The sequence below is a fragment of the Ctenopharyngodon idella genome, chromosome 1 (assembly GCF_019924925.1).
Source record: "Ctenopharyngodon idella isolate HZGC_01 chromosome 1, HZGC01, whole genome shotgun sequence".
NCBI classification, from domain to species: domain Eukaryota; kingdom Metazoa; phylum Chordata; class Actinopteri; order Cypriniformes; family Xenocyprididae; genus Ctenopharyngodon; species Ctenopharyngodon idella.
Window position 1 is genome coordinate 15,091,855 of NC_067220.1, and position 17,766 is coordinate 15,109,620.

At 34.7% G+C, this 17,766-nt stretch overlaps 2 protein-coding genes across 14 annotated transcripts in view; both read left to right on the plus strand.

Annotated features, from left to right (window-relative positions):
• Positions 1–463: 463 nt before the first annotated feature.
• LOC127519092 (histone PARylation factor 1) lies at positions 464–7,368 on the plus strand. The gene is made up of 8 exons (XM_051906544.1): positions 464–629; positions 1,463–1,634; positions 2,085–2,271; positions 3,152–3,250; positions 3,532–3,682; positions 4,238–4,325; positions 4,520–4,692; positions 6,437–7,368. Exons 1-8 carry the CDS (start codon positions 516–518, stop codon positions 6,569–6,571), a joined length of 1,119 nt encoding a protein of 372 aa, XP_051762504.1. The 5' UTR covers positions 464–515; the 3' UTR covers positions 6,572–7,368.
• A 961-nt stretch (positions 7,369–8,329) lies between these two features.
• ank2a (ankyrin 2a, neuronal) overlaps positions 8,330–17,766 on the plus strand; it is a 79,669-nt gene continuing 70,232 nt past the window's right edge. For 10 of the 13 annotated variants that reach the window (XM_051889065.1, XM_051889151.1, XM_051889141.1 and 7 more), the window contains exon 1: positions 8,331–8,841. In XM_051889065.1, coding sequence (XP_051745025.1) covers positions 8,719–8,841 — 123 coding nt within the window. In that variant the 5' untranslated portion in view covers positions 8,331–8,718. Of the gene's footprint in view, positions 8,842–17,766 lie in introns of all 13 variants that reach the window. The other 3 variants (XM_051889107.1, XM_051889165.1, XM_051889176.1) reach the window with 3 other exon arrangements.

A 17,766-nucleotide genomic window follows, 5' to 3' on the forward strand; every position in this document is an offset into this window, starting at 1 on the left:
TCATATATTTATGATTATGTGTGAATATAATATGAATAATCTAAATTTAAATTCTAGTCTAAATATTAAGCAAGAAATATTTATCAAACTTTAATATAAATCCAAAAACGCTATTCTAAAAAGCTCATTGGTTATGTAAACTGAGGCCATGTCATGACTAAACAACTGTAATTCATAGTATTTGTAATTCAAATTTTGTCTTGAAACTTCATTTTCAGTTTCACGTCTGACCTGGCTGTCATTAGTCATAAATTTTAGCTATTTATATTTATATATAAGTGCTATTCAAATAAACAAGCATATTCGCGTTTTGTTGCAAATTAATCAAATAATACACTGCTCGTATGTATGAAAATACAATCGCTTACATGAAAAAAAAATCTAAAAAACATACATTTGCGTTTGTGCATGTTCAGTAGTTTTCTTATTCATTAGGAAAAAAAAAATACATACATGTACTGTACATGATAACAACAAATCACAAGTCACTACTTTTATTTTGAAATCTCTACCGGATGTTCAGAACTTCAGAACTACTGGCTGTACCGCTTTATGTGGAGAGAGACTGCAGGAAAAAAACAGCAGGCATGGCGGGGCGCGGGAAAAGAAAACCCAGGTCTTCGCCGCAGGTACTTAGTATAATCTTCATCATTTTACAAGTAGTTAGGGTTTAGTGTTTCGGTATACTTTAACGATGAGTATTTATTGAGAGGTATTGGGCTGCTCGTTTGTGAAAGATTGTGGCTCCTATACCTTGAGCATCTACTTACTTACACTTCAGTTATTTTTTTGTACGTTACATTCAATCTGTATAGTATAGTCAGTGCTTTATGTAAGTATAAAGTGTGTATATTATGTAAGTAATCCGTCTTTTCTTCAGTGTTCTTTAGCTGCAGTCTGTTACAAAGACCCTAAATATTGTGTTAGTAATAGTATCAGAACATCTTATTAGTTGCCAAACAATTTATGTATGCATCAACTGACATTAGTTTGTGACAGTTTATAGGTTTTTCTTTAATTGTAATGACCACTATAAATATTAATCTAAACCTTGCACATCTATTTCCTTAGCTCAACTATTCTGTACTGTACTGACTGTTTCTTCATTATTACAATTATTTATTTTCAGTGTTGTGGGTGGAAAACAAACCCACCTAGTGGTTTCCTATTCCTTTAAAGAGTTTATTTGTCTTTCACAAATTATAACAGAGTCAATTTTATCCAGCATTGTTTTTGTTTTGTTTTTTTTTTCATGAAGAGGAGATTCTTTATTTTAATGTATTTCCTGCTGACATAAAATAATAAAAAGCTTGTTTCTAGTCTAGTCTAGCTGGTTTAGGATGATCTATTGGCTGACAAGTGCTCAAATGTTAGAAAAGTTATCATCCTATTGTTTTTATTATTTTATTGCTGAAATTATTATTTCTGCCTATGTAACATATTCAAATGTTGCCTGTTCCAGACAGAAACACCAAACGGGGAGGTGAAAAAAGCAAAAGGGCAAAGGGATGAGAAGACTGTTGTCGCAGGTGAAATGAGAGAAGAAGTGGAAAGACTGTACAAGCTACGCATGCCTGATGATTTTTTCCAGTTTTGGGAATTTTGCAAGAGTCTTCGTGCTGACTGTCCACAAGGTATCTGTGTTATATTGATGGTTCTATATCCGTACCAACACTATTCATGTATGTTTTTGCACTATTATCATACACTCTTAAAAAATAAAGATTTCAAAAGGGTTTTTTGTAGTAATGCAATAAAAGAAACGTTTTTGCTTTCCCAAAGAACCTTTCAATGAACAGTTCTTAAAAGAACCATTTTTTTCTTAGTGTGAAGAATATTTTAAAACTCTAAAGAATCTTTTTATATTATGAAGAACCTTTTTTTTTTTTATACAGTAGAAAGGTTCTATGGAATTTAAAGGTTCTGCATAGAACCATCAATGCTAAAGAACCTTTATTCTTAAGAGTATAAGCATCTTCAAATGTATTATATATATTAAAATGAATATTAATTACAGTTATGTGTTTTACATGTTTTGTTGCACTGATGTTTAATCATTGCATGTGTTTTTGTGTGCTTTACAGAAGCCCTAAAGGAAACACTTGGGCTTCAGCTTGTTGGCCCGTTTGATATCCTGTCCAAAAAACACAAGAGCTCTTCGTCCTCTCAACCCAACTTTCACCTTCATTGGCGTCATTTCTATGATCCCCCAGAGTTCCAGACAATCATACTGGGCAACGTAGACACCCAGCACCACATGGGCTACTTTAGGTGACTATTTACCTCCTATAGTCCATTACTGAATACAAATTACGTGATAAAAATTGTAGTTAGTAACATAATCTATTACATTACACATTTCAGGTAATATAATCGGACTACATTTAGATTACTTTTGACTAAACTTGTTTATAACATTGATTTGAATAGTATAATCTTGTACCAAGAAAAAATATTCAATTTTTGAATTAAACATTACATTATATCAGGGTTTCCCAAACTGGGATTTGGAAAGGAAATTCAGGGGGTTCATAAATTTGTGAAAATTTAATAATGAAATAAATCATTAAAAAAAGTTATATGAACATTTCTTTTCATTTAAAATGAAGAAAAAAACCTATCAAAATAAAACATTAACTAACATTTTTTTAAAAATATTTTATTTTATGCTGTGCAGCCTCTCAATTTTCCATGTAGTTATAGTTGCCTGACTAGTGGTGGGTCTGTGTGTGCAATTCCATAGCGAAAGGAAACTCTTGAGAAAGGAAAATTTAAAAGATAAAAAAAGAAGAATTAGGGATATAATTTACTGATATTTTGTGAATAAGAAGTAATCGTGTAATCAATAAAAAAACTGTTCTGATTGAGTATTTTAACATGTAATATAATCTAATTACAAGTATTTATGTTTTTAGAATCTGATTACGTAATCCAGATTACATATCAATTACTATTCAGCCTGTGAATGACATGTATTTTTGTAATTGGGTATAAAAAAAAATAGTTGCAAGGGTGACTGCAAAAGCAAATTTTGGCACCTCAGACTGCAACACAACAAATTCATGGTTCTTTAACTTTAAAACATAATAGTTGTTTCTATAATAATGAGGTGTTTGTGTGATTCTCTAACTGTACTTGTCTCCTTGTTCAGAGATTTGCCTGATGCTTTACCTGTGTTCATTGGGGAGAATGAAGCCAAGAAGGGCTGTACCATCACACAGATGGGGGACAACATCTTTGCAGCAGTTCTGTAAGTGTCTTCAGTAGATAAAGTATAACAATAAAATAGATGCTTTCACCATTTTAGGTTTAAGTTTCAAGTTTTGTTTTGATTATGTTTTTTTTCACCATTTTTAATAACTTTGTTGCCTTAAGTTTATTTTAAATGGTCTTTGGACTGACAAATGAATTGATTTAGAATTAAAATTTAAAATTAAAATGAGAACATAATTATTTATTTTAAATGGGGGATAGCATAATTTTTTTTCATATTTCTCTTTGCACAAATTCTCTCTTGGCACACCAACCTAGGCAGTTTTTGCAGAAGAAAAGAAAGGAGAGGGGACAACAGAAGAACGAAGCTGCTTTGGACAGGTTAGAAAAAGATTTGAAGCGAGAGGCGGAGAGGTTGGATTTGCCTCTGGAGCAGAAAACTAAAGCAATAAAACAAAGAGAGAGAAAGGTATGTTTTATAATGTGAATTAAAATTATTTTAAAATGACAGAACCGCATCTTATTCTTTATAAAACTTGTGTGGAGGTAACTGGCATGGTTTGAATTTTGAAGGGAGACTTTGCCCAAAAATGAAAATTTTGTCATCAGTTACTCACTCTCATGTCGTTTGAAACCCACAAGACTTTGATTCATATTCAAAAGCCAAATTAAATCTGAGAGATTTTTGCCCCTTCACTGAAAGTCTATTTACCCACAAATCTGATGGTTCAAAATGTTCATAAAGAGACTGTAAAAGAAATCTATATGAGTCGAGCGGTTTAATTCAAGTCTTCTGAAGAGACACGTCAAGCAATCAAGCTTGAGCTTCCATCTACAAAATTTTAGTGATCTATGTACGTCCGCTAATCAGTGTTTGTATATGAATAAAAGCTTAAATTAAATCAAAGATGAGCGAAAGTCTTGTTTGGAACGACATGAGGGTGAATTATTTATGGCTGAATTTTCATTTTTAGGTGTATTAAAGGTAATAACATAAATTTCCAATCCTTTTATTTTTCTGCAGGTGGTCACAAAGACATTTCATGGAGCAGGAATTATGGTTCCAGTGGATAAAAATGATGTTGGATATAGAGAATTGCCAGAAACCGATGGTAAACCTGAAAATCTCACTCAACCATTTTAGCGATGTGTTGCATTTTAGTGTTGACTAACAATGGCAAGGGTGTGAAATAATGCTGCAGTTGCATTGCAATATGCAACATCAATATTAAAATTTGTAATGGGAGACAAAACAATAATAAGACTTTAGTTTTCAGTTTCCCTTCTTTTGTTTGTTTACCTGTAGCAAGTCTGAAGAAGATTTGCAAAGCGATTGCAGAGGCCAAAGATGATGAGGAGAGGATGAAAGCTTTTGCACCCATTCAGGAAATGATCACCTTTGTTCAATTTGCCAATGATGAATGTGACTACGGCATGGGCTATGAGCTTGGGATAGACCTGTTCTGTTATGGCTCACATGTAAGATAAACGCACACATGCAACCATTATTTAATCAAAAGTTCAACACAAAATATGTGCACTACACACATTTATGTTTATACTCATTTAGATTGAAGTATTTTCTGTTTTTTCCAGTTGTCTTTGTATTACATTGCATTAGTTCTACCAAAGGTTTATCTATTCAAAATGGTAAATATTAATGCAAATGAATAATCAAAAATAAAAACTTGTAGGAAAAGTATTTTTAAGTTAAATAAAATTGCTTTAAAGGATTAGTCCACTTTCAAATAAAAATTTCCTGATAATTTACTCACCCCCATGTCATCCAAGATGTCCATGTCGTTCTTTCTTCAGTCGAAAAGAAATTAAGGTTTTTGATGAAAACATTATTATCCAGGATTATTATCCTTATAGTGGACTTCAATGGACTCCAAACGGTTGAAGGTCAAAATTAGTTTTAGTGCTGCTTCAAAGGGCTTTAAATGATACCAGATGAGGAATAAGGGTCTTATCTAGCGAAACGATCGGTCATTTTCTTAAAAAACATACAAATGTATATGCTTTATAAACACAAATGATCGCCTTGCAAGTGCTTCGCCATTCCGCCTTCTGTATTCTTCAAAAAGCTTACACTGTATGTCCTACGCCTTCCCTATTCTACTTATGGAAAAAAAACGGAACTGGCGCCACGTTCAAGTTGAATAGGGAAGGCGTAGGAAAGTGTTTGAAAGGGAGGGTCAAAAAGATAGAAAATAGCCTATTACTTCTAAATTAGTAATGTAAAATGTAAAAAATCTTTACTTGAACTGCATTTATTTTTAAATGCAGTTCATGACCCTTTTAATAAATGTATTTATTTAAATTTCAGTATGTACAGTGCATTAAAGGTTTAGTTCACCCAATAATCCATACCCGTAAGAATTTAGTTCTTCTTCGAAACACAAATGAGGATATTTTTTTAAAAATCTGAGAGATTTCTGTCCCTCCATTGACGGTCCACCACTTTGACGCTTTAAAGACTAATCCATATGAATTTATGAGTGGTTTAATCCAAATTTTTAGAAGAGAAATTATCACTTTTAATTTCATTTACAGATTTAATTTATGCTTTATTCACATATAAACATTCATCAAAGCACACATCAGTTATGGTAAACGGAAGCTCAAGCATGCTTGCTTGACGTGCGAGAACCAATGAGGTTCATACTTGTGTGTTATGCAATATGTTTAAGCTTCCTCAAGAACCAATGAGGTTTGTTCTCGCGCATCAAGCAAGTACGGTTGAGTTTCTGTTTATGTTCGCTGATCAATGTTTATATGTGAATAAAAAAACCTAAATTCAATATGTGCATCATATAGAGCAATTGTGTCTCTTTATGAACTTTTTGAAGTGTCAAAAGGGTAGTTGCATGGACTGTCAGTGGAGGGACAGAAATCTCTGATTTCATCAAAAATGTCTTAATTTGTGTTCCGGAGATAAACGGAATTTTAATTTTTAGGTGAACTAACCATTTAAGGCTAGCAGGCAAATGCAGCGTTTGTGTCCGGAGAATTTTTTTTAATGCCTGCATGGCTGTTTACATTTAATAGCTTTCTGCTTTCCATCCAAGGCCATCTTCCAGGAGGTGTGTCCTTGCACTTTGCAGACACATTAATAGCCATTTCTAACAGGTTTCTTATGATATAGAGTTCTCCTGGACAACTGACCAATTGCCTTTTTTTTTTTTTTTTTTTTTTTTTTTCCCCCTCTTTCTTTCGGTAGTATTTCAATAAAGTGGTACGTCAGCTGCTGCCAATGGCGTACAATCTGCTGAATAGAGGTCTGTTTGGAGAGATACTGGAGGCGCATCTCGCCAGTCGTTCCCAGGACAACCTTGACCAGCTCGCTGCTGTCTGACGTATATTGAGAGGATGATAAGCTATTCATAATGACTTCCCGTAAATGGTGTCGGGGTGGGGTCAGAGACAGATTACACTGCACTAAATTACGCTGTTAGGTAATGCTGCTTCATTGAAAATGCTACAAAGCCCATGAAAGGTTAGTTTCTTAATCCTGAATTACTCTTACTTTTATAAAAGATATATTGGATCATTAAATATAAGCATTTCGCTTTGCATAGATTTAATTGGTTTAACTTAATTGAAATGAATAGGCACATATGTTTAAGTAACTCTCAGTGTTCACTTAAGTTTAGCCTTACATTAAAAGTGAAATCAAATTCTAGGTTCTACATCGTGAGAATCAACATTTTGTGAGTAATACTGTGCCTTTCCAAACCTGATTCTCTTTCATTCACACTGTCAGTCCAGTAAACCATAGAGAAATGAGTTACAGCTGCGGAGAGTTCAGTATGTTACATATATGATTTACGATTATGCTTTCTGCATTGCCATTAACATATTTTGCATAACCCAGTTGCTTGAAATCAAAAGGTCCTTCAGTTTACCAGTTTATCTGTGCAGTGAGTCCTGAGTTTTAAGTTTATTTTTGTGAAAGCAGAATTTACAATATGTAGAATACGCAGCTTGATTCTTGGTTTTGATTGTTAAAATGGTACTTTAAGTAATCTGTACTGAGAAAATGAGTTTTTTTAGTGTCAAGTTATTACTGTCTCTGTTCACCATTGTTATAATTCCGTTATTGTCGTCCAGTACTGTTCCAAAGTAGATGTTTAATAAAGTGTATATTTTTTATGTCCTATCTTTTTTATTGCCTGTGCTGTGTGAAAAAATGATATTGAATCAGTAATATTTAATCGCTATAATCGCAAATCTAAAATTGTATTGTTAGTATGCTAAGTGTAGTTCACAGTGTCCTCAAAAAGATATTTGGTCACTTAAAGAGTACATTTTACAACATTTGCTGCCTATTTAAAGCAGAGTAAAACAGCATATTCAGTTAAGAAAAAAATTAGAGATTTAGCTCTATGGCTTGCTTTCTGCTAAATTTACAGTAGTAAATTTGCATAAATTTTATGTAAAAAAAAATACACTAACAACCAAAGTTTCATTAAAAAAAAAAAAAAAATCCATAAGCCAATATTCATATATTAATTCACATTTATATTTCCTTTTTTTTTCACTGTTATGTAGCCTACAAAGTGACTTATTTTTTAACTTACAAAATGTTTTGTCTTGAACATAATATAAATTTTAACCATAAAATGTACTTCATACTTCCCAAGACCATAAATTTATTTTATGGCAAGTTAACCAGTATCTATATTTTTTTAATAAAACAGTACGAATTGGAGAGATTGGGGCTAATTGTCACTTTTTACTTGTGAAAATGTATTTGGCTAGAAGGCTATTGATCATTTCTGCTGATACAGTTCATTTAACACGATGTTTTGTGATAACTGTTTGGGGTAAGTTGCCACAATGGAAACCTGCCATTAAATAACATGGGTTAAAAAAAAAAAAAACGAGTTAGCTCTCGGATGAGGTATGGAATAATAACTTATTTGCATATGCACTTGGTTTGATATTTTGCTATCAAATGCAGTTATGAAATTCATAATTTTTAGATGTATCTTAAGTGTCCAAATACTTTTTGGGTCCACTGTATACAGCTATTAAGCTATTAGTTCCATTTTGGTTTTGCCTCGTCATGTGTAAGTGGAGGTTTGGCTTATGGAGGAGGGGAGTGAGTGAGAGGGAGATATAGAGAGAGAGAGGAGCACGGGAGGGGGCTACTCAACACGGCGATGAGAACATCGCTCATATTGCGCCTCTCTTACACCATCGTATATTTATCTCAGGCTTATCGATAATTACCCTCATTCATCCTCCATCTCGGTCAGTGTTTCAGCACTGCAGCATCGGTGCATGTACATGTGAGCAGCAGGAGTGCCGCAGGACACCGCGCGCGAGACCCGCACCGTCACGCCACAGGACATTCGTCTCTCTCCCACTCTCGAATACAACCACAACATGTGTCGGAGCCTCAGCCCTCTTATCTGAGGCCGGAGCACAGGTCTCGACAACCGCAGTATCCGGACTGCCAGATACCGTTTCGTGGACATCATCACGCACTGAGCCAGAATGTCAAAAAGCTCGGCAGAAAGTCAGAGCAGGGGCGGCTCCGTCCGAGACGTGAGGATGGCCTCTTCCAACAATACCTCACCCGAAGGAGGCTCTCCACCCCACCAGAACCGCATCCGCCAGGTCAGTGTGTGCGTGTGTGAAATTAACGAAACATTCAGCTTTCTGATATTCAGTATGTGTGGGCGAGCGTAACACCCGTGCTTCGCAGTCTTGTGGTCCATGATGCGGAGGATGAGGCGTTGTCCTGGTTACCGAATCCTTATAAAGCATCAGTAGACTATAGCAATGTAGTCTGATTAATTTCATCATGGCAGCGTTGTTTTGTAAATACATGCATGTTGAGGCATATCTATCTATCTATCTATCTATCTATCTATCATAAAAATCTGCTAAATTTAGTTAAAAATTGCCATAAATTTGATGTAAAAAATACAATAAAAACCTAAAAGAAGTTTGTCATAACAAGCCTGTTCATAATCCATAGCCAATATTCATATTTATTAATCCCCATTCATATTTTCTTTTTATTTTTTGCTGTTATGTAGCCTGTAAGGTATTGTTTTTATTATATTTATATTTTTTTACTTTAAATGTTTTATCTATCTATCTATAATAAAAATCTGCTAAATTTACAGTAAATAAATTGCCATAAATTTGATGTAAAAATACACTAACAACCAAAGTTTATCATAACAAGCCTGTTCATAAACCATAGCCAATATTCATATTTATTAATTCCTGTTCATATTTTCTCATTGTTTATTTTTTTTACTGTTATGTGGCCTGTAAGGTATTATTTTTATAATAGTATTTATAGTATTTTTTTTTTTTTTTTTAACCTACGAAATGTTTTGTCTTGAATATAATGTACATTTTAACCATACATTTACAATTCATACTTTTCATATACTTCCCAAAACCACAAGTCTGGTTTATGGTAAGTAGACCCATTAACAGATTTTTTTATTTTTTTATTTTTTTCCCCATCTATGTAATGAAGTTGCATTTAATTTTGGGCCAGCCTCTATGTGATGCTGTAGTGACCGTGTGTGTTGACTGCCAGTGAGGTTCACACCTGACAAACTGCTCAGTTAGAGCAGCATTGTTTAGATCTTTAGGGGTCGATGGTACCATTCTGGCATTTTGCCATGTTGAGATTCAATTTATTAACCGTGGTGTTTTTACGCATAAACTCACAGCTGAGCAGAGCTTGTTAAATATATAAAAAAGACAATATCCAGACAGTGGTTTTTCTATCACACCCTCTTAAGAGCCCTACAATACCAATCTTAGCCTCACTCACCCTGCTCATATGCTTATTGCAACCCAATTCATCAATAAAAACCAGCCATAAATAAGTGATGGCCTGGCTGAGTCATGTAGGGCATTAGCTTGTCTGCATGGATGCATAGATGCCCTTCCGTGTCACTCAAAGGTGTAGCCTGTGTGATTTGTTGCTCTGAGCTTTCCCAAAGATATTTTCCACCCTATTTTTCTTTATTATTTCACTTTTAGAGCTGTCAAGGCATAGTGCCTGTGGTGGGTTTTTCTTCATGGTCTGTTGAACTACATTTAAACTCCGGGTCTAAATTTGCCTTTCATCTCTCCATTGTGATGTATCCTAAATCAGGCTTCTCACTGTTTGCACTCTGACATCATGGTCACGCCCTGTGCCAAGTGCTCTTATAAGATTTAGCTGGTATAAATGAAACTGTTCAGCCTCGACAATGCTTTGAACGTTGTATCGAATATAGATTATAGATGATATGGAATATGCACTACTTAAATAAAATATCCTTTTACCTGTTGTCCATATGCTGAAAGACTAAGCAGAAGTCTTTTTCTAAAGCTATTTCCTGTCAAACACACTAATGCAGTTTCCTATTGGATCCTGAGTTATGATATGAGAGAGTGCTGTCAGGGTCTCTCTGGGTAATTAGATTCCAGTAATGGACCAAGCACTGCAGGCACATACACACAGGCGTCATCTTATTGCATGCATACCATCTACTGGCACTCCTAGTCTTTGTGCACTGGCTAAAACAACATTTGTTTCAATATGTGGAAGTCTAGCAATTGTGCCACGTATACGTATAATAAATGCAGCACAATCTTTGTTTGGATGTAGTTACAGCAGTCAATATAGGAAGTAATATTGCATAGTCTAATTCAATTAAGGTGCAATCTACTCTTAATTTCTGTGCACCAACTTCTTAAACCAAGCAGGATGAATGGAGGTGGGAAGTGGTCCGAGAACAACGGGCCTAGAATGTTATGGTGCTTGTGTTGCAGGTCTAAAAATAGGCTACCATCAGTCTAGTCATTTCTACTGCCACACTGGTTCCCCTCAGGAGTGGGTAGTTTATTTCTACCTGCAGGGCTGGTTGGGCAGGCACTTCAACTACATGGAACCAGTTGTTAGCGGATGGAAGAGTGTCATAAACATTCCTGTACAGAACATTGTAGCGGGCAAAGTGTTTTAGTGTACTTAGGATGTTTAAGCTATTTGCGTGAGTAGGCAAATTTTATTTTTAAGTATATTGCATAAATATACTCAAAGAACGGACCTTTTCAAAGGTAATAACATGATTGTCCTTGTCGAAATAAAGTCTGGTTCACCTCACAGCGTATTCTGACTAAGAACCTTAGTTTCAGAAGTATTTTTCCCATTTATTTTTATCATAACTATTTTCAAAAAAGTCTTCATTACATGGTTATAAGCCTTGAACCAAACCAACCAGCTACGAGGTGAATCAAACTTTGATTTGAAGCAAGAAAAGGGTTTGAAAATTGGACAAAAAGACAAAAGTACAAGACTGTGTACTTGACAGCTTTAAAGGGTTAGTTCACCCAAAAATGAACATTCTGTCATTTATTACTCACCCTCATGCACTTCCACACCCGTAAGACCTTCGTTCTTCTTCAGAACACAAATTAAGGTATTTCTGATAAAATCCGATGGCTCAGTGAGGCCTCCATTGCCAGCAAGATAATTAACACTTTCAGATGCCCAGAGAGCTACTAAAGACGTATTTATATACCAATATACTACAGTGGTTCGAAGTGTGTATCAAACTGCCAAAGTCACGTGATTTCAGTAAACGAGGCTTCGTTACGTCATAAGTGTTTCGAAATTTCAATGGTTCACCACTGGGGGTGCGTGACTTTGGCAGTTTGATATACGCTCCGAACCACTGATTTGAAACAAAATATTTATAAAGCTTCGAAGCTTCATGAAGCAGTGTTTTAAAATTGCCCATTTGATTATGTACTTGTCCATTTCGTTGTGAGTGTCAGGAGCTTGCTGAGAGAGCCCACCCACGCGCTTTTCTGATTGGCTGATTTTTGATTGACATTGTCGCGTCTCATAGTCGCGTCACATCTAAATTGCTTGTCGCTGGAATCTTATTGCATCGCGTCTGGTTAGGACACGGTGTAACAATGAACTCTTGCTGTGTATACTCTTGTGTACTGTATGTTGATTTTTTTGTTCTTCCTTGTCGTTCATTTGTCATCTTCTCTTTATTTTATGCGAAGCATTTTTTTGCTTCACGTCGGCTAGATAAAGAGACATCCTCTTTTACATTGTGTTTGTGCATTTTGGGGGCGGAGCAATAAGGGGAGGGGTGTGTTTGTTTGGGTTGATTTGAAATATCAACAGTGTTTCTCAGAAATCGCTTACTGTACCTTTAATGAGGGAAGAACTACAATACCATGAAGTATTGCAAATGACAATCTAAATAAAAATGATTGATAGATAGATATAAAATCACTGATTTAAAGATGTTGATTATGTATATAGAATCAATATATTTTATTTTTGTTGCAAAATATGCCGTCTGGCCACAGTTAAATTGTTTATATATGCTGTTTAGGAGTGGGTTTATCTAAAATGGTTGATACCACAATAATGTAGATAAAATGTATTCAAATGATTGTACAGCAGTGTCAACCTGCAACTGGCTGAACAGAAAAAATTGAAAACTCTAAAAAATAATAAAGCTTGATTATTTCACAGAGATTCCTGTTAATGTATATCTAGTTTACTTGGCACTAAGTGCATTAAATTTGGAGTTGTTCCTCGAAAGTGTTCCTGGTGCAGGGTTATAGTTAACTAAAACCACAAAAAAAAAATTGTTACTTGAAATAAAATATAAAAAAATATTAAACTTATTTTATTTCAGCTAGTAACATTTCTCATTTCCATTTAGTTAACTAACTAAAATGAACTAAAACTGAAATACAAATGAATAAAAGCTATATAGAAAAATGTAACTACAATTAGAATGAAAAAAAAAGTAATAATTTATTATTATACAGTGAATATTAATAAAAACTATAATAGTATCTTGTAATTACAGGTGCATCAGTGGACCTTGACTTCTTGAATTTGTTTACACTAGCCGTTGTAGCCAATCAGATTGGAACTTGTGATTTCGGCCAGGTCTTGCTATTTTTGTGTGTAATAGGCATCAGGTGGTCAGTAAACAGAATGTGGGTTGGCCAATGGACATGCTGTCAGAGGCTGAGAATAATAACATGAATTATTAGCAGTTGTCATTGTATTCATATCAAATTTATTTGATAACTCTTCAAATATTTAGATCCATGAAAAATAACTCTGTAAATGGAATGTATGCCTATCCGGTGTTCAGAGGGCTCTGCCTCATCTTTTCTATCATTTATTTACTTACTGCATTCGCTTGAGGTTCTCATACATAGTGAATAGAGGAGAATTATCAATCTGGCTTAATGCCTTTGAAGTTTTCTTATTAATATATCACCGTGTTGCCAACATCCTGCTGTTCCCTGTGTGAATTCATGTATTATACTCAATAATTTATGCCACTGCTTTCAGCTGTGGTTCGTTTTACAGCCAGAACTATCTGGACAGGTACTGTCCAATGTGCAGGTCTTTCAGCGGCTGGCTGTTTCAGTTCATCTCTTCTCTCTTGTCCTCTATTTGTCCATAACTCACTCAGTCTCTCTCTCTCTCCTCCCTGTGGGGGAAGTATGATGTGATGTACAGGAAGGAGACTGTAATGGAGCAGAAGGATTTTTATTGCATTATACAGCTGCACGCTGGTGCATTGTGGGTAGTGGGTGCCAGGCCAGGCCTACCCTCTAAGGACTGTTTCCATAGCAACTTCGCTGTCCAGCACTGTCTACACACAACTTAAAACTTTAATGATCATCATTATTGACATCCATTATCATCATTGCCCACATTATGATTTTGATGCCATACGGAAGTTTGCACAGAAGCTGTAAATGTTGATGTTTGCTAAACTGCAGTAGGCTGTATGGTAGTTTGCCATTTCTTGGTACCACTAATTTTAGTATTATCATATCTATTACAAGATTATAGCGTAACATGCTTTTTTAAAAACATGCATTAGTCCTCACATATGCCATTTGGCAATAAATCAGTATAGGGGAGCTGACATGAAATACAATTACTTTTTTATATTACATAAAGTAGCATTTTTCTAATTAATTTTTCCAATTCTTTATATTAGAGTTAGAGTACATTGGATAGTTGTACTTTTTAAAGATTATTTGGTAACACTTTACAATAAGGTTCAATATGTTAACATTAGTTAATGCAGTAGCTAACATGAAAACAATAAACAATACTTTTACAAAATGTATTAATCCTTTTTTTTTTTGTATATGTCAAGCTGTAAAAATTAATATTAGTGTATTTCAAATTAACATGAATTAACAATGAGCAATTGTATATTTATAAACTGACTGGGGAAAAAAATCATGTCCATTGTTAGTTCGTGATACCAAATGTTAACAAACCTAACCTTTTGTAAAGTGTTACCGATTAAATAAACTAAAAATCAGTATGTAGAAAAAAATTAATGTTCATGTCAGGTTTGCAAGATAAGAAGGCAGAGCATGGCTGACAATATTATTACATATTTATATAGATAATAATGCCTGACAAATAATAGCCAAGATGGAGGTTTTAGATATTGTTTATCTGAATTTGGTTTGATGCTAATGTACTGAAAATTGTCAAAGCATGAGAAGCTAATTTAATTGGAAAATGTATTAAATCGGCAGGTCTGGCTAGTTTAAGGCAAGACATTACAGGTAAATAGGGTCAAAATTACGAATAGTAATCTAACTAATAGATATCACCATACTTTCGCCGGTTGATTCATCACAGTGCATTAAGACAATTGTTTTGTATTAAGTTTTCTGAAATGTTTAAATATGCAAATGATGCATTATGTAATTAAATATGCACTCATTTGCATACATTTCCATAACAGAAATCTGAACATTGGATAAAGCCATTTTATTTTTTTGAAATTTTAGAATTAAAGGTTTTTACAGTTTTTTTAAGGGCCAGATTTACTAACAGCTTGCGCCAGCGCAAACTCTCTTTTGGAGTTAAAAAACTACTGTCGGGACTGACCTTATTGCAAATGCATTTGTTTCCCTTTCAGACACAAAATTTACGGGAGGAGAGTATTTAAATGAATCACGCAATGTGATTTACTAATGTTTGCGCTAGTCATTTTACTGGTATTTGCGCCATTATTTAATGCCCCCAAAAAGCATGTCTTAACCCATTTTGCGACATGGTTGCAATTGTTGCTGCTAGGAGGAGACACCGCAGAGAACAGAGAGCATGTGGTAGAAGGGAGAGAATATTTTCCACTCGTATTAATTTCTTAGGAATGCCAGAGGAAGACGTCATCCGAACAAATCGTTTGCCAAGTAATGTTGGACTTTATATTATGTGTACGTGTTTGTCACATCACATTACAAATTGTGCCTGTGTCAACCTGCACCTGATGAGCATCAGCTCTGCTTATTTTTGTGACCCAACGCTAATTTGTGCTGCTCTTGGTAGATTGCATGGGTCTTAATGTAAATGATTTGACTGCGTCTGTGTTCTTTAATTTGCGTCAGCGGTAGATCATGCACAAAACTTGCCACACCCATTGGCGCATTTGTGGAATTGAGCTATCACGCTAATTTGCCCCGTTTAGTAAATCTGGCTCTAAATGTGTATTTTGGATGTTTTCTTTCCACTAGTCTGAAAGAACACATATGGAAGCAAATTAGCCTAAAATCTCAAAATTGACCAGTGCCTAGAAAAAACCAATAGCTTTGCCTGTAATGCCTTGCCTTAATCCACTTGATTGGTTATTTTTTGAGAGATGAGAGTGGGAGTATGGGAAATGCATGTCATACTTTAAAATATTTATGAAAAACCAATCAGGACTTCCCGCAACTGTGGAAAATGGATCAATGATGGCTTAAGGACGGGTGAAAAACAGATGGGTGGATGGATTAGGAACAATTTGAAAGATGTGGTGGATACATTAACATGTCTCCTAAAAAGAAATATCAAATGGTTTCCATGCCCTTTGAAGGATGCTAAATAGGTAGACACAGTGCTTTAGCCTTTAGGTCAGTTCTCCTGATAAAGATTGATGAAAACACTTGGCACACGCCAAATACAGGGTCAGCTCACCTCATACACCTTAACAAATGGAAAGCGTCCCAAAACTTGCATGTCTGCCAAGGTTAATGCCCTGTGCTGCATGGTACTTGAAAGCATCTGTAAGGATAGGGCAGACAGAATCATCACACACATGCATACACAATAGCCTGCCCTTCCCAGAGAGCTAATTGAGTAGAGTGTGTTTACGGAGCCTTGCTGATGCTCTGATGTGATTGCTGTCCTGTCTGCTGTCTGAATAATTCTATTGATCCGTCCTCTTTTTCTATCTCCCTCCCTCTTGTTTCTTTTTTTCAATAACTCAATATGCACCTTCACTTTTTCCATTTTCCTCTCAAAACTCTCAGGTACATCCTTCATTGATGCTGAAGTTATTACTTAGTCATTATCGGGCTAAATTAAGTTGGCAAAGCACGTAATTTGAAGTCAGATGATTCATTATTTATTCGTTCTTTTAGGGAGCGGCTCTTTCTACCAGACAATAGATCTGATGTTTAAGTAACCGCCTCGCATGACTGCAGAACATTTTCTCTGCCTCTAAATCACATTATGACAGTGTGAGGGAAAGGATATAGTTTGAAAATTTAGTAATTGAATTTGATTAAATTTCAGTTTTTTTATATTCCAGATATTACAAGCAACTGATGTTGGGTGCGTTTCCCAAAAGCATTATAAGCAGATCGTAGAAACAATTGGCACCAATAGTCTCTATGATATAGTATCGTTCAAAAGTTTGGGGTCAGTAAGATTTTTTTATTACCAAAAATTGTGAAATAAATGCTGTCCCTTGTGAACTTTCTATCTTCAAAGAATCCTGAAAAAAATGTGTCACGGTTTCCACAAATATATCAAGCAGCACATCTAATAAGAAATATTTCTTGAGCACCAAGTCATATTAGATATGTATATTTGTATGATTTCTGAAGAATCATGTGACACTGAAAACTGAAGTAATGGCTGCTGAAATTTTAAGAATAAATTACATTTTAAAAAAAATATTAAAATAGAAAACAGTTATTTTAAATTGTAATAATATTTCACAATATTACCATTTTTTATTAAATAAATGCAGCCATGGTGAGCATGTTTCATTTATAATTTCATTTATTGTTTCAACATTTTAAAAATCTTACCGCAAATCTGACCCCAAACATTTGAACGATATTATACAATGATTTTGGGAAATGCATCCCTGAAATGTGGTAATGTTGTAAGAAATAGTCATCATGCATCAATAGCATCATGCAAATCAAGTGACAAAACATACTTGTGGACAGGCTATTTTCAACTCTCATCATATTTCAGAGTTAAAGAGACAGATAAAAGACAGATAAAAGAGTGTTTTTAGATTCTTACTAAACTGATCTGACATTGTCATTAAGACATTAGTGACATTTATCCAGACTTTTGGCTCTCTGCATAAATTCTAGTCCACTTTGTATCTTATTCTGGCCAAGAAGCATCTGATTTGACAGCAAGAGACTAAGCTAAATAGAGGCCCTAACTATAAACTATCCACCAGTCTTCAAAACGAATTAGAGTTCATCCAGTTTCAT

What these genes read in the sequence shown, in the direction of transcription:
- LOC127519092 (XM_051906544.1), top strand. Translation starts at nt 516, where the DNA reads ATGTTCAGAACTTCAGAACTACTGGCTGTACCGCTTTATGTGGAGAGA. An exon ending in AGAATTGCCAGAAACCGATG is followed by an intron (nt 4,326 to 4,519) that starts GTAAACCTGAAA and finishes GTTTACCTGTAG; the next exon opens with CAAGTCTGAAGAAGATTTGC. An exon ending in TGTTCTGTTATGGCTCACAT is followed by an intron (nt 4,693 to 6,436) that starts GTAAGATAAACG and finishes TTCTTTCGGTAG; the next exon opens with TATTTCAATAAAGTGGTACG.